This window comes from Octopus sinensis, linkage group LG1, assembly GCF_006345805.1.
Source record: "Octopus sinensis linkage group LG1, ASM634580v1, whole genome shotgun sequence".
Classification (NCBI taxonomy): domain Eukaryota; kingdom Metazoa; phylum Mollusca; class Cephalopoda; order Octopoda; family Octopodidae; genus Octopus; species Octopus sinensis.
The window spans coordinates 58,173,749-58,189,506 of record NC_042997.1 but is presented as its reverse complement, the minus strand read 5'-3'; the positions used below and the strand labels follow the sequence as shown (position 1 = coordinate 58,189,506).

General features: G+C 35.5%; 1 protein-coding gene across 2 annotated transcripts in view; it reads left to right on the top strand.

Moving 5' to 3' along the window:
- The window catches only part of LOC115219747 (MORN repeat-containing protein 1-like), a 96,338-nt gene that overhangs the window by 49,006 nt on the left and 31,574 nt on the right, over positions 1 to 15,758 (top strand). For both annotated transcript variants that reach the window (XM_036501250.1, XM_029789988.2), the window contains exons 5-7: positions 6,588 to 6,675; positions 13,263 to 13,473; positions 15,395 to 15,485. In XM_036501250.1, the coding sequence (XP_036357143.1) occupies positions 6,588 to 6,675; positions 13,263 to 13,473; positions 15,395 to 15,485 (390 nt within the window). The remainder of the gene's footprint in view (positions 1 to 6,587; positions 6,676 to 13,262; positions 13,474 to 15,394; positions 15,486 to 15,758) is intronic.

The following is a 15,758-nucleotide window of genomic DNA, read 5'->3' as shown; positions in this document are numbered from 1 at the left end:
ATTAGTTTTATATCTCAGTTTTATTTATTTCATTTTCCTTATGTTATTAGTGCCAATGTGAATATACTTGATCATGACAATTTACTATTTCTCATCCCTACCACCACCACCACCACCACCACCATCCAAAGTAAACCTGAAGAAATATACCAAAACAGTACTGTGGATAATATTAATTTGAATGTAACTCAAAATTTTTTTTTTTATATACAGATCATCATTATCATCAATATCATCATAACCATCATCATCATCATAGATCTATTTTCCATGTTGGCATTGGCTGGTCAGGTCATCACTGCCTGAATCAGTTAGTCATGCCTCATTTAAATTTAGTGTACTCCTAGATGTGTCAAAGGCCTTCTTGCTTATACATTTGCTCTCTATGATGCTTATAAGGAAAATAGGATAAAACCAAATTGTGACATGTACATTTTACAAACATAACATTTGGTTTCATATTAATGAATTTTGAAAATATTAAGTTATGTTGGCCAGCTAACATTATTTGCCCCATCTACCCTAAGTCCAATGCAATTATTTATATGAATGTTGTTTGGTGAGAAAATTTCAATTACATGATAAAACCTTTCACTAGTTAATATAACACAAATTATACTTAAAAAGGATAACTGCACTCCTTTGATGCTTCTGGGAAAATATATATAAACATGTTTGTTTTATGAGGCTTATATCAGTTGATTAAATTTGTTGATTAATGAGTGCTTTGATTAATGATGCTTTGATTTATAATGAGTATTCAGATGTTGTTTTTTAAGTCATCAGCTAACTCTTCAGGCTAAATCAGAGCAATAACATTTTTGTCTAAACTTATGTTAAGTGTTTGATATCACTTAATACACTTTCTGTACAGCAACTTGCTATTTCATTAATTCGGCATCCACCAATCAAATACTACCATGTTTATTTTATTTATTTTCAAATTTTTTTTCTCTCCTCTGTATTTTGGATACTAACCTTAATAAATATCTTTGAAAGTAGATTCGAGTTTTTACATTAATTTTCTGTCTTTCTGTTTTGCAGATTTGTCATGAACAGGGGTTTTTATTGTTTGTTTTCCTTATGTATGTAACAAAATTCAACCTTTTAACATGAGAAAACTGTAAATTAAATCATCAAAGTTAATGGAAACAGCCATTAACAAAGGCATCCCTCAATGCTTTGAATCACTCTTTCTCCTTAGTAACTGCCAATATGCTTTCCACAGAGCTAGTTCCACTGGAGACCTTTTTTATGTCACTCACCAATGCGCTTTCCCCTGAGAGAAAGTCAATAAAGCCAATGTTGTTGCCCTAGACAGCGAAGTCTTTGACTGTATTTGGCTTGTGAATGTCCTATTGAGTCATATGTTCATAGAGCTCTTTCTTGCTCCACTCTTAATAAACTCTGATGAGCCCAGGGTTTGGTTTTGTTTTTCACTCTCTTCCTTCTATGCATCTACAATCTACTTACCACATTCAATAATTCCCACTCATATCCTGATTATACAAGCCTTCATTCTTACCTAACCTCCTTCAGTCATGCATCATTTACCAGTGAAGCTGCATAGCTAGGACTACAGCCCAAAGGGTAACTCTTCACTTTATATATATATATATATATATATATATATATATATATATATATATATATATATATAAGGGTTAATCTGTCTTGAGTATGTCTCCATCTAATCCTTGCAAGCATGGACAAACGGATGGTAAAGGAATGAACAAGTAAGGGACTGGGGATTGCTGTATTCCACTGTTTCTGACAGAGATATTTAATCATGAGATATTCAAAATCAAAGTGAAATTCGATGACAGGCATGAGCACCATACGAGCGTGATTGTTGACAGAGCGGCTAACCGGCTTCCGTGCCAGTGGCACATAAAAGGCACCATTCGAGTTTGATCGTTGCCAGCTTCGCCTTACTGGCACTTGTGCCCCATGCTAGTAGAGTGCTCAGAGCACCATTCGAGCGGGATCATTACCAGCATCGCCTTACTGGCACCTGTGCCGTTGGCATGTGTAAAAAAATTTGAGCAAGGTTGTTTGCCAGAACAGCCAACTGGCTTCCCTGCCAGTGGCACGTAAAAGGGTGCCATTCAAGCATGATCATTACCAACACTGCTTCACTGGCACCTGTGCCAGTGGCACGTGTAAAAAGATTCGAGCGAGGTCATTGCCAGTACCACCTGACTAGCCTTCGTGCCGGTGGCACGTAAAAGCACCCACTACACTCTCAGAGTGGTTGGCGTTAGGAAGGGCATCCAGCTGTAGAAACTCTGCCAGATCAAGACTGGAACCTGGTGCAGCCATCTGGTTTGCCAGCCCACAGTCAAACCGTCCAACCCATGCTAGCATGGAAAGCGGACGTTAAATGACGATGATGATGATGATGATATATATATAATGTGTGTGTGTGTGTGTGTATTTTGCATTAAATGAAGAAACGGTGATGAGTGAAAATTTTGTAAATAATAATAATAATAATTATATGCTTCAAGCTTATAAGTGTTCACCATGTATTGGTTAAAAGTAGTCTAATATATGCCCAATATTAGACTATTTTCTTTAGCCAATACACAGTGGACACTTACAAGCTTTAAGCTTATAATTATAATTATTATTATTCACATATATATATGTATATATATTTACTCCTTTACAAGTTTCAGTCATTTGACTGCAGCCATGCTAGAGCACCATCTTTAGTCAAGTAAATCGACCTCAGGACTTATTCTTTGTAAGCCTAGTACTTATTCTGTCGGTCTCTTTTGCCAAACTGCTAAGTTTTGGAGACATAAACACACCAACATCTGTTGTCAAGCGATGGTGGGGTGACAAACACAGACACAAAGAAGAATTGGCAAAAAAGCTTAGTTCAAACCATACAACTGTTCATCATCAGCTTCAACAACTTGGTATGGTTCCTAAACTTGGAAAATGGGTGCCTCATGAATTGTCCAAATGCAACCACAAATCCTGAGTTGACATCTGTTCTTCTCTCCATTCTCATGAACTCATTTCACCCTTTTTGGATAGACTTGTGACAGGTGACGAAAAATGGATCTTCTATCGAAATGTTAAATGTCATAAACAGTGGCTAGGTAAAAGGAAAAAAACCACAACCGAGAAGGGAACTTCATGGGAAAAAGGTTCTTCTCTCTATCTGGTGGGATTGCAAAGGGAGTAATTCACTTTGAATTGTTACCACCTAATACAACAATCAATGCTCAAGTCTACTGTCAACAATTAGAGCGTTTGAACCAAGCTTTAAAGAAAAGAAGACCCACTTTAGTGAATCAAAAAGGTGATGTTTGATCAGGACAATGCACAACCCCACACTGCAAAGATCACATCACTGAAGATCAAAGAGCTAGGTTGGGAAAAAATTCCTCATCCACTTTATTCTCCCGACCTTGCTCCTTCAGACTACCATTTGTTTCATAATTTACAGAATCATTTGGGGGACATAACTTTCACAAGCGAGAAGGAGGTTGAAACTGACATTTCAGAGTTCATCGCTTTGAAACCAAAAGAGTTTTACATTGATGGGATTAAAAAGCTTGTAAATAGATGGATGGAAGTCATAGATAATCAGGGAAAGTACATTGATGATTAAATTTCAATTAAATATGACATTTGATCGCTTGTTTTCTTTATTCCAAATTCAGACAGAACTAATGGGTTGACTTGATACACACACACACACCTCATAAAATGGTTCAAAGCTCATATAAAATTATGTGCCAGTTGGATAAGTGAATGATACCAATTGCAGCCAGGTACTTCCCACCTTAGATCACCATGTCCCTATGAGGTAAAACCGGTATCATGATTCATAAACATGTGTGGATGGGTATGTAAGCTGGTAACTAAGTAGATATGTTGATATATACATAGGTAGGTATGTAGGAGGGTAGGTGGTTAGATAGGTAAGTAGGTGAGTGAATTGAGGTAGGTATTTAGGTTGGTAGGTAGGTAGGTGGTAGGTAGTTAGGTTAGTTAGTCAGTCAGCTGGTTGGTCTGTCCATTGGTTGGTCAGTTGGTCCCTTCCTTCTTTCTTTCCTTCTGTTCAAAGACCAATCAATACAGTCAATTATGCATGAATGAAGAAAGTAAGATCAGAATTACATTTTAAGTAGACCTACAAAGAATATAGTTTACAAAGAGTCCAGGCAGGCTGGTGAACATACAGAGGTGGTGGTGGTGGTGGTGGTGGTGGCGTCCGGTGGTGGCAGCGGCAGCGGCTGCGTGTGTGTTTGTGTGTGTGAGAGAGAGAGAGAGAAGAAATTTGTAATAAATTATTTAATAATATCCAAAGTGAGAAAACTGACTTCACTCAGAGGAAATTAAGAACCACATACAATTAAGAAAATAGTCATGACATTCTAAGACAATTAAGCAAGCTTGTTATCTAACACCTCCATGCATTATGATGTGAGTTACCAAGAACAGTTGTGTGCTATTTTAGAATGATACTTAATATTCTTTTCCATTAAAGGGAATTGTATATTGATATCTAAAGCCATCATATATTATTATGGTTTCCAAGCTAAAAATATAGCATTCAAGATAAAAAAAGAAGTCTAACATCAATGCACAAAGCATTCATATTGCTAATTTTTATCTGTCTAATACAACCAAATCCCCTTTTAATCAGACTCTATTGTCTTGAGAAAAGACACATTGGATAATGATGTGTTATGTCTCCATAATGAACAGGATGGTTGCGGATGGAATGGCTTTGGTCTACTAGCATAGCTAGCAGGGAGCATTAGGGCAGCACTTTTAAAGGGGCGGCACTTTTCATTCTGTTGTAGGTTATTGCTGTAGGCAATATGTGTTTTTGTGGGGTCTAGGGGTCTAGGTTTTAAGCTGACTACTCATAGCACCTACTACTCTTCACTTCTGATTTATCTGACACCACTAAGCAGAGGACCATCATCCTTCTAGGTAAATCCTTCCACCTTCCTCTCACAATCAAAGTCTATAATCTCAAATCTTCCAAATGATACTGCAGCAGTACAGGGAAAGAATACTACCACTGAAAGATAACCAGAAAAAGCTAAATAATGAATACCACTTTTGTTATTAAATAGATTTATATAAAATGTTAGTAAAAGCATCTTCTGTGAAACCCCAGAATTTTTTCATATTTCTTAGGGGGTTCGTCACTGATTCTTCTCTCTACCTCATATCACTACTACAATGACTTTGGCTAGCAAGTTATATGCACCTCCACCCAACTCCTCACCCTGCCTACCTTAACTTCTATGCCTTACACTAAATGCTTTCTCAATAATTTCTACCTTGAACTGCATCCCTCTTTAGATCTCAGTCTACTGAAGTAGACAAGTGAACTATCTTTCAACTCACTAAACATATAAAGTGTACAAAACCAACACATCCATAATTCACAAGTTCCTACATTTCAAGAAACCATCGTCTCCTCTGCTATGTTTAAATTATGCCTAAACGACTTACAATCAACTCCTCAAAATACACCCACAGAGTCATTCACAGATCCCATCCTACTCTCATTATTCCACCAATCTTCAGCTGCACAACTACTCCATCCCCATGCTAATCCCCAAGAAACAATCCTAAACTGACAGAGCCTTTAACATTCAGATTTCTTTATCAAATGTATTGCTTGTTTATTCACATTGTTTTGAATTAATCATGCATTATTTTGTAGCTTCAAATTTTCAATGATATGTTTGTATATTTTTAGAATAACATTGTAGAGTAGGTGTGAGAGGTTAGATCTGGTCAGTTTTAACATAAAACAGGTAAAATATTTTGGCCAAATATGGCTGGATTAAATGCTAAAAGGTTAAAGCAGCACCAACCAATTTCCCTTGTCTCTCTTTTTATTAGCAATGCCAGAGAAAATCAATAACTACCAAGCATCACAATCAACAACATAAACATACCATACACAGAACGAAAAAATACTAGGGGTTATGTAGAACACATCCAAAACATACAAAATACATGTGGAATATAAAAGAAAGTCAAATGAAGCACAAAGATACTTAGAACAATGACAGGTAACACATTTGGTCAACAGAAGAAAACAGTAATAGTGGTGTACACGCAATATATAACTCCATAGATTATACAAGTCCTCCCTGTGCTCCTAATTTCTCTCCAACAAATTGCAATAAATTACATGTGGTTGCTTAGCCTGAAATAAATAGCAGCTAAATGCCTCATCAAACCATACTGTTTTTTTTTTAAAAAGTAGAGTATTGGATAATGTAGCCAGGACAAAAAGATGACATAGTTATGTTTGGAACATCTTCGTTTACCTGTAGATCTCAGTCAGGATTGATTTGTGTCAGAATAATGAAAATGGATAGAATAAGCAAGGGTACATTTGAGAATGTTGTTCTAGGTATAGTATATCTGAATAAAAAGATGAGAATCACTGACAGAGCATCTTTGATTATGGTTCTGCTTGATCAAGGCTGGCCTGGAGTTTTACAAAAAAGTAAACTACAAAAAAAAAACACCTCAAAATATCTTGATTAGATACCACACTGTTATAATTGATAAATTATCTCTCCTTTCAGAAATGGTACTACATATACTGGTGACTGGATATGTGATCGCCGTCAGGGCCAAGGACACACAAAATATTTGGATGGGACAGAACATGAGGCCAGTATTAAATTCATCATCATCATCATTGTCGTTATCGCTGTTGTCATTATCATCATCAACATCTTAATGTTTTTTGTGATGGCATTATTTGAACATGTATACTGCACGGCATATTGCCATTCATATAAGTTTCATATGTGTACGTCTGCATGTGTGTGTGTGTCTATGCCCCCAGTGTTGGTTTGTTTGTGTCCCTGTAACTTAGCAGTTCACTTAAAGAAACCAATAGAAGTACCACACTTAAAAAAATAAGTACTGGGGTTAATTCATTTGACTAAAACCCTTCAAGGTGGTGTCCCAGCATGACCACCATTCAATGATTGAATCAAATAAAAGATAAAGGATATAATCCAATCCTTTGACATTTAAACTAATGATATCCAGCCAAAATACTCTACCCATTTTATGCTCAAACTGGCCAGATTTGGCCTCTTGCACCTGCTCTACAATGTCGTAATAAAAACATACAATCACATCATCAAAATTTCAAAGCTAAGCGTTGCATTTGACAGAATAATCTAAATGCTAAAGGGTTAAGGTATACTTTATTTTTAATAAGGCATGGGCTGTGTGGTAAGAAATTTACTTCCCAACCTAAGTTCTTAAGTTCAATCCCACTGTGTAGCACCTTGGGCAAGTGTCTTCTACTATAATCTCGGGCCAACTAAAGCCTTGTGAGTGGATTTGGTAGACAGAACTGAAAGAAGCCCATCGTATATATATATATATATATATATAATATAATATACTGTTGTGTCTGGGGAGAGTCATTTCCTTTTTGTGCCTTATAATGTAACACACTCACCGCTAAAATTTCCACTTATTTCTTATTTTTATTTTCCTAAAATTTTCGTTGCGTCTTGCAACCTTTTCAATAGTCTTGACTCTGTCCGTTATTTACACTGCGTTCACTTTTGTTTGCTTGTGCGCATGTGTGTGGGTCAATGTGTGTGTGTCTATACATGCATGCATGTATGTATGTATGTGTGTGTTTGCATGTGTATGAATGTATATATGCGTGTGCATGCATATGTATATATGTATGTATGTGTGTGCTTCTGTATGTACGTATCCTGCATATTTATGTGCTTGCATGTCCGTGTTTGTGTATTTTCTGTGTATGTATGTGTGAGCATGTGTTTGTATATGCATGCACCTCTGTCTCCTTGTATGTGCATGTCTGTATGTGTGTGTGTGTTATGCAACTATGTACCATGTTTGTATGTATGGATGTACATCTTTATATGTGTGGATCCGTGTTTCCATATGTGTCTGTTCTTGTAACCTATGTACCTATATGTTGTGTCTGGGGAGAGTCATTTTCTTTTTGTGCATTCTATTGCACATGAGATATTAGTTTCATTCTAATCAAGTAAAAATATCAGCAGTGTGAAATACAATTTCTCTGGGGAAGAAACCCATTTAAATAGACACATATGCACACAACAGTTTTAGATGCACAAAAAGAAAATGACTTTCCCCAGACACAACAGAATATGCTTCAACACACGAACTCTTATAAAGAATCTTGCAAACCAAATCCAAAAACATAATATAATATATGTGTGTGTGTGTGTGTGTGTGTGTGTGTGTATGTGTCTTTGTGTCTGTGTTTGTCCCCTACCATTGCTTGACAGCCAATGTTGGTGTGTTTATGTCCCTGTAACTTAGCAGTTCAGCAAAAGAGACCGATAGAATAAGTACTAGGCTTTCAAAGAATAAGGCCTGGGGTCGATTTCTTCAACTAAAACCCTTTAAGGTAGTGCACTAGCATAGCGACAGTCAAATGACTGAAACATGTGAAAGAAACAAAGAAATTCAATTTCAATCTCACAAGTTTTTATCTCTTCATAGGCAGAAAAGAAAATGGGATTAATGTGTTCAGTCCCTAGTTTTGTTGGACCTTCCTCAGAATATAAACCTTCTATTCAGATAGATGACTAGCTAATAACAATACATCATCGTCGTCGTCGCCACCGCTGCCATCGTCGTCAGTATCGTCATTATTATTATTATTATTCAACATCCATTTTCCATGCATTATAGTATATACAAAACAGGATTCAGCTAAATTGGCTAGCTTAATTTTCAACAATAGTGCTTGCGTTAAAAATATATCTGTATACATTATTAATAGCTATAAACTAAGCTATTATTCTTTCAATGGACAGAAGATGGGTGTGATTTCATTGGGAAAAATCTAAGAAGATTAGGAACTGACCTAATCAATCATTTCCATGTTTTTTTTTCTTTGTTGCTACCATTTCAGAACCAAATCCTTTTGTCTTTTACTTCAGTCATTGGACTGCAGGTATGCTGGAGTACCACCTTGAAGGATTTTAGTTGAATGAATCAACCCCAGTACTTATTTTTACTTATTTTAACAGTATGTTTTGCCAAACCACTAAGTTAACCAACACCGTTTGTCAAGCAGTGTTGGAGACAAACACAAACGCAAAGAAATATGCACATATATATACATTGATACATACACACATACATACACATATACACGCACATACATACACACAGACACACATACACATATGTACCTGTGTATGCATGTATGTACACACAACAGGCTTCTATCAGTTTCGTAATTTTTTACATTGTATCTAAAACTGTTGTGTGCACATCTATCTGTTTAAATGGGTTTCTTCCACAGAAAAATTGTCTTTCACACTGCTGATATTTTTACTTGGTTAGAATGAAACCAATATCTCACGTGCAATAGAATTATTCTTCCACAAAGTGCAGATACCATCTCTGACTAACAGCCAGAGGCTGATCATAGTCAACAATTGCAGCTAACAACTTCATACTTTTAGTTCCTGATTCAGAACTAGGTTTATTTCTAAACTATATAATGTTATTTTAGCATTCTACCACATCATTTTTTCTTTTCTTTTTTTTTTTTATAACAGAGTAATATAGTTCTTTCCCTTATTTTTGTCACTATATACATACATACATACAGTGAGGGTGTTTGACCTAGTGGCTTGGGTAATTGCACACACAATCGCAACATCATGAATTTGATTCCCAGACCAGGCAGATCAAAACACTTCATGTTGTGTTGCACTGCAATCTCTTCAACATCTGATGTGTGGTACATCAAGCACTTGTACAGATAATGTTGATTTGATGAACGTACAGTACAAAAATCACAATAAATAAATCAGGTTTGTGAAAGTTGTTCAGTAAGAAATTGCAGAACTGTCTCTCTCTCTCAGACTTGAGACATCATCATCTTTTAACATCCATTTGTCCATACTGGCATGGGTTGGACGATTTGACCAGGACTGGTAAGCTGAGGGGCTGCACCAAACTCCAGTCTGGTTTGGCATGGTTTCTACTGCTGGATGCCCTTCCTGATGCCAACCACTCCTACGGTGCTTTTATGTGCCACTGGCATGGGTGCCAGTGGCATGACACCAGTATGTGCTATGACTATGATTTCACTTGGCTTGATGGATCTTTCTTTTCAAGCACAGCATATCATTAACAGCTTCAGTCATTTGTCATTGCTTCCATGAGGCCCAGCACTTGAAAGGTGCTTGTTATGCGACACTGGCATAGTTTGAGACATTATCAAAGTATATATATAAATATATATATATATATTTAATCTTTATATATGAATATATATATATACACATATGTATATATGTATGTATATATATATATATATATATATATATATATATATATACGCACACACACACACACACATATATGTGTGTGTGTGTGGAGGCGTGTGGCTTAGTGGTTAGGGTGTCGGCATCATGATTGTACGGTTGTGGTTTCGATTCCTGGACCAGGCGATGCATTGTGTTCTTGAGCAAAACACTTCATTTCATGTTGTTCCAGTCGATTCAGCTGGCAAAATTGAGTAATGATGTGATGGACTGGTGTCCCGTCCAGCTGGGATACACATACACCATTGAAACTGGCAAACCGGGCCCATGAGCCTGGCTAGGCTTTAAAAGGGCACATTTATTTTATTATTTTTTTATATAAATATATATATATATACATATATATATATATATATATATATATATATATATATATATATATATATATATATATATATAGAGAGAGAGAGAGAGAGATAGATAGATGTATATATAAATAATCGTCATCATTTGACATCCATATATACGAGGGGGTGCCAAAATGTTCCTGGCTTTGGGTAAAAGAAAATACAGGAGGATCAGTTAATTATGATTTTATTCAATGTATCCCTTTCTGAGATTCACACACTTGTTGCAGCAGTCCTTCAGTCTTTCTAAGCTCTTTAAAAGAACTTGGAAGGTTGGACTTCCAATCAAGCCTTTTGAGATACCCTTAAAGCCAGGAACTTTTCATTACCCTCTCATGTATGTATATATATATATATATATATATGCATACAGACACATACCATCATTATCATTTAATATTTTTTTCCATGCTCGCATGGGCTAGATGGTTTGAAAAGAACAGGCAAACCAGAAGACTCCACCAGGTTTTATGTCTGCTTTGACATAGTTTGTACAGCCTGATGTCCTTCCTGATGCATATATTATATAAAAGCACTTGTGCAAGCACCACATGAAAAGCACTCACGCTAGTGCCATGTAAAGAATACACATGCTGGTACTATATAAAAGGCACTTGTGCCAATGTCACATAAAAGGGGTCTCGTGCCAGTACTACATAATAAGCACTTGTGCCAGCATCACCGGTAGAAGCACTCATGCTGACTCCACATAAAGACATCCATGCCAGTGCTATGTAAACATCACCCAACATACTCTGTAAAGTGGTTGGTGCTAGGAAGGGCATCCAGCCATAGAAACCATGCCAAAACAGACAAATGGAACCTGAGAGCCCTCTGTCTGACCAGAGCCTGTCAAATTGTCCAACCCATGCCAGCATGAAAAATAGACGTTAAATAATGATGATAAATGTAATATATATATATATATATATATATATATAATATATATATATATACATACATACATACACAGTATATATACATATATAATGTACGTTTATATGTATGTTTGTATGTATACATGTATGTATGTGTGTGTGTATGTATGTATGCAGTTGGCCTTTTCATTGTTGGTGGACGGTATTGCAGAGTCAATAGTTTAACAGCTTCTGCTGTGCCTTGGCTGTTTCCAGAAGCAAGTGCCTAGTCCCAAGTACAACTACCTCCTTTCCATTCATGGACACTCCACAAAAAAAAAAGCAGTCAATAAGTTGATAGCATCCATAGAGCTGCAGGGGATGCTAAATATTTGTTAAGTATAACTATACACATCTACCTTAGGGGCTTCTCTTCCAGATTTTCCAGAGGGGTTTATTCCCTTAGCCTTTTAAGTTACCCCACAAAGTAATAGGGTTTATTATTGTAGTCGGCATGATTTATGCAGGGCCAATCCCATTCTGTTGCCTATCAAAACTTGTAATGATCTAGTGCAGTGGTTCCCAAACTTTTCAGGCTGCCACCCCCTTGACACCCAGGTTACATTCATAGCATTCCCACCCCAACTAACCATCAAAGACATAGACCTCTTTCTGAAGCAAATTCAAAGCAACTGTATTTCACAAATAAAACTTAACCTAATGAACCCATTATTTTGTTGTTTTTACATGAATCGCTACCCCATTACAGCCCCATTTTTTACATGAATCGCTACCCCATTATCATCCCACTTTTCTTCAACGCCCTTTTGAAACTTTCCATTGCTCCCAGGGGGAGCAAAACTGCCCACTTTGGGAACCACTGATCTAGTGTAACATGTGTCATGAGCCCAATAGTTAACAGGATGCAAGATTTGTATGGAGTTACCTTCTTTTATAGGCTAGATGAGTTGAGGGTTACATGAAAATATGAAGGGATCAACTGACTTGGCAATCTTAGAATAATCTTTCACTTGAGCCACCCACTTAGAATAACACTGTGGATAAAATATGCAAATTCATATTAAATTACCAGGAGAAACAGAAATATTTCCATGGAATCAGTATTATGAGAAAAGAGGTCCTATAACAAGAGAAGTATTATTTGATGTGTGGTATGACCAGAAGGTGGGCATTCTCTCTCATTCAACAGAGAAGGGCTCAGATTATCACCAACTGATGCTTCATTGAAGAAGTCATTCTATAGATAAAAAGGCAAAGCTTTAGCTCCAGCACATTAGCAAGGAAGGTTTTTCCACGGAGGAGTTATCAGGAAAAGTAAACAAGAAATATTTATAACCAAAAAGTATAATTGTTTATCAACAGTTAAAAATGTCAGGCATCAATTCTAGTAGGATTTGAACTCAGAATGATGAGCACCAGTAATGTTGCAATATCTGCATGATGGTGTTAGCAGCAAAATTGAATTATCAAGCAGTTATGCTAATGTATTTATTACAGAAAAACATTTTAGATTGATTGAATTTGTCTCTTTACTTAACAGTTAATTTGAAGTGGTTTTCAGCAGTTAGAAAAGGAGAAATTCTTATGGTTGATATTTAACCTTAAACATTAGTGAGAGAATCTATAATTGGAAATTTTTCTTGCTTTCATTACTATTTCAGGGTCAATGGGCAAATGATGTAATAAGTGGATACGGTTGTATCAAACATATTTCTGGTATCACCTACACTGGATTATGGATCAATGGACTTCCAGAAAAAATGGCTACAAAGCTAACATTTGGTATACACATGGATGTTCTAATTGTTGATGAATTTGAATCTTTTGACATAGTTGTACAATGCAAAGATGATGAGGATACAATTATACCAGGTTCAGTCTTTACTTACTTTTGCATCAAGTTTTGTAATTATAATGATTCGCAATTTTGGTACAGGGCCAGCAGTTTTTAAGGCAAGGGTGAAGTTGATTACATTGACCTCAGTACTTGACTGTCACCTATTTTATCAACCCCAAAAGGATGAAAGGCAAAGTCAAACTCGGTGGAATTTGAACTCAGAACAGAAAGACATACAAAATGCCACTAAGCACTTTCTCTGGTGTGATAATGATTCTGCGAGCTCGCTGCCTTAAGTTTTGTATGATGAAAGGAAAAATGTGGTGGTGTGACATTAATGCATTTTTGAAGGACAATAAGCATGTTAAATAAATACAACAGATAACCAAAATTGGGCTGCAGGCTCGAGCTTGCCAGTTGCTTGCCTCACTTCTATTTCTTAAGCTCAAGCCAAGTTGATGAAATATTGGTTTCTTCTTAACTCAAGGCTGTTTGACTTTAGAGAGTAAAAATGGAATGTTGTAGCATCCATACCTTTTTATAAGAGTACTATCAGCATAATGAAAATGATATAACTTCATCAGGAGATTGAAACCACTCTGTAATTTCTATATATGGGTAGCATACTTCTTACAGCATTGTACAAGTCGTCAGCTTTAACATATACAATGTTTCTGTAGAGACCAACACTGCATCCAAAGCAAATTTCTACCATTATTTTTGTTGTGTGTTCTATAATTATCATCATCTTATCACTATCAGCATTGTCAAAAAGGTCAAACCTCTGTGTAGCCCACTTTGTTGAATATCCACTCAGACATCTCAGACACTACAAAAGCTAGAAAGGTGAATTTTTCTTGATTATAATTATTTGACCAAAGTTGTAAAAAATATTTTGCTTCTTGAAATATTGGTATTTTAACCAATTTTGTAAATATAAGATACACAACCAATTTCTGTTCAGCATGCTGGGTGAGTTATGGGTCTATAAGAAGCAAAGCCAACCTAACAGAAAATATTTTTTTGGTTAATATTGGATTAAATATTTCTTCTGCTTATATAACAGCTGAAATAAGAAAGATGCACATCAAACATAACCAAAATAGATTTTGTTTTGTTTTTGTTTATGTTATTCATGCTTTTGAAATAATTTTGTGTTTAAAATTAGATTATATTTCTATTTAAGTGCTTGAACTGCAATTGTCTTTTAACTATATTATGTATGTCTACATAAAAAGGGAAATGTTTGAAGATCACATGGCCCCAGACAAATTTACAAAATGTGTGATCACCTTGCCATTATTCTCATATTTCATACTTTGTGCAAATTTTAACAGTATAAATGTTGAAAATTACAGTAGTTGTGTCTTATTATTGTCCCACTTATACTGTTTGATCTGGCTTTAGTTGAGAAACTTACCTACACTCAAAAGCTGGCAACTTCTTTGATATTGTAAAGGTGTGGTCTTTGTTTGTCACTAATAACACAGCAGCTAAAATTTGGAAAATATTTGAGCTTGTATCATCTACAAGGCTCATTCTGAATAGAAGCCTAGTCATAAAAACAATACATTCTATGTTTCTGAGTTTTGGTGGGGTTTTTCATTAATGAAATACATATTTTTAAAGTTAAGCACAGTCCATTTTACCTATACTAACAGTAGAAATAATGTGAAATAATTAAATGAAAAATATACACCACAAATTCAGACTTTCAGATCAGTTTTTTAGTCACAAATTAACAATGTTTCCTACTCTCATATCATTTATGGTAGAAAGGTTATGTTTCATGAAATATCTACTTTATAATATATTTTGTAAGACAAGTTAATTCCTATAGAAATTATGATCTGAGCAATCAATCATAAAATAAGTTAAAATATCAATTTTGCATGAACACTCTTTTACCTTTCCAATTAACATTCCTTTATTTTTCTTCTCTTCTATATGTATTAGAACAAGGAAGACAAGTTGAAATTTTGCTGGCAATTAAAAGTGAAGAAATCAGTGGAGCTTCTCTGCATGAGTCATCATCAATATCACCAGCGTAAGAATCATGCAACATCTATAATTTTTTTTTATTTGTTGAGAAAATTTGATTATTTACAACATTGTTATTGTTGGTAGTTGTCCAGAATGAGCACTATTATTACAGTTAAGGTTTTGTAAATTATAGGCAAACATGTTACATTTTTATTGGACTTTTTAAACGTATGCTGTCTTTTTTTTTTTTTTTGTCATGACAGTCAAGATAATTTTTCCTCATGGAAAGTCATTCAAGTAAATCATTTATTATTCAAGCATTTTAGCGAGTTATTAT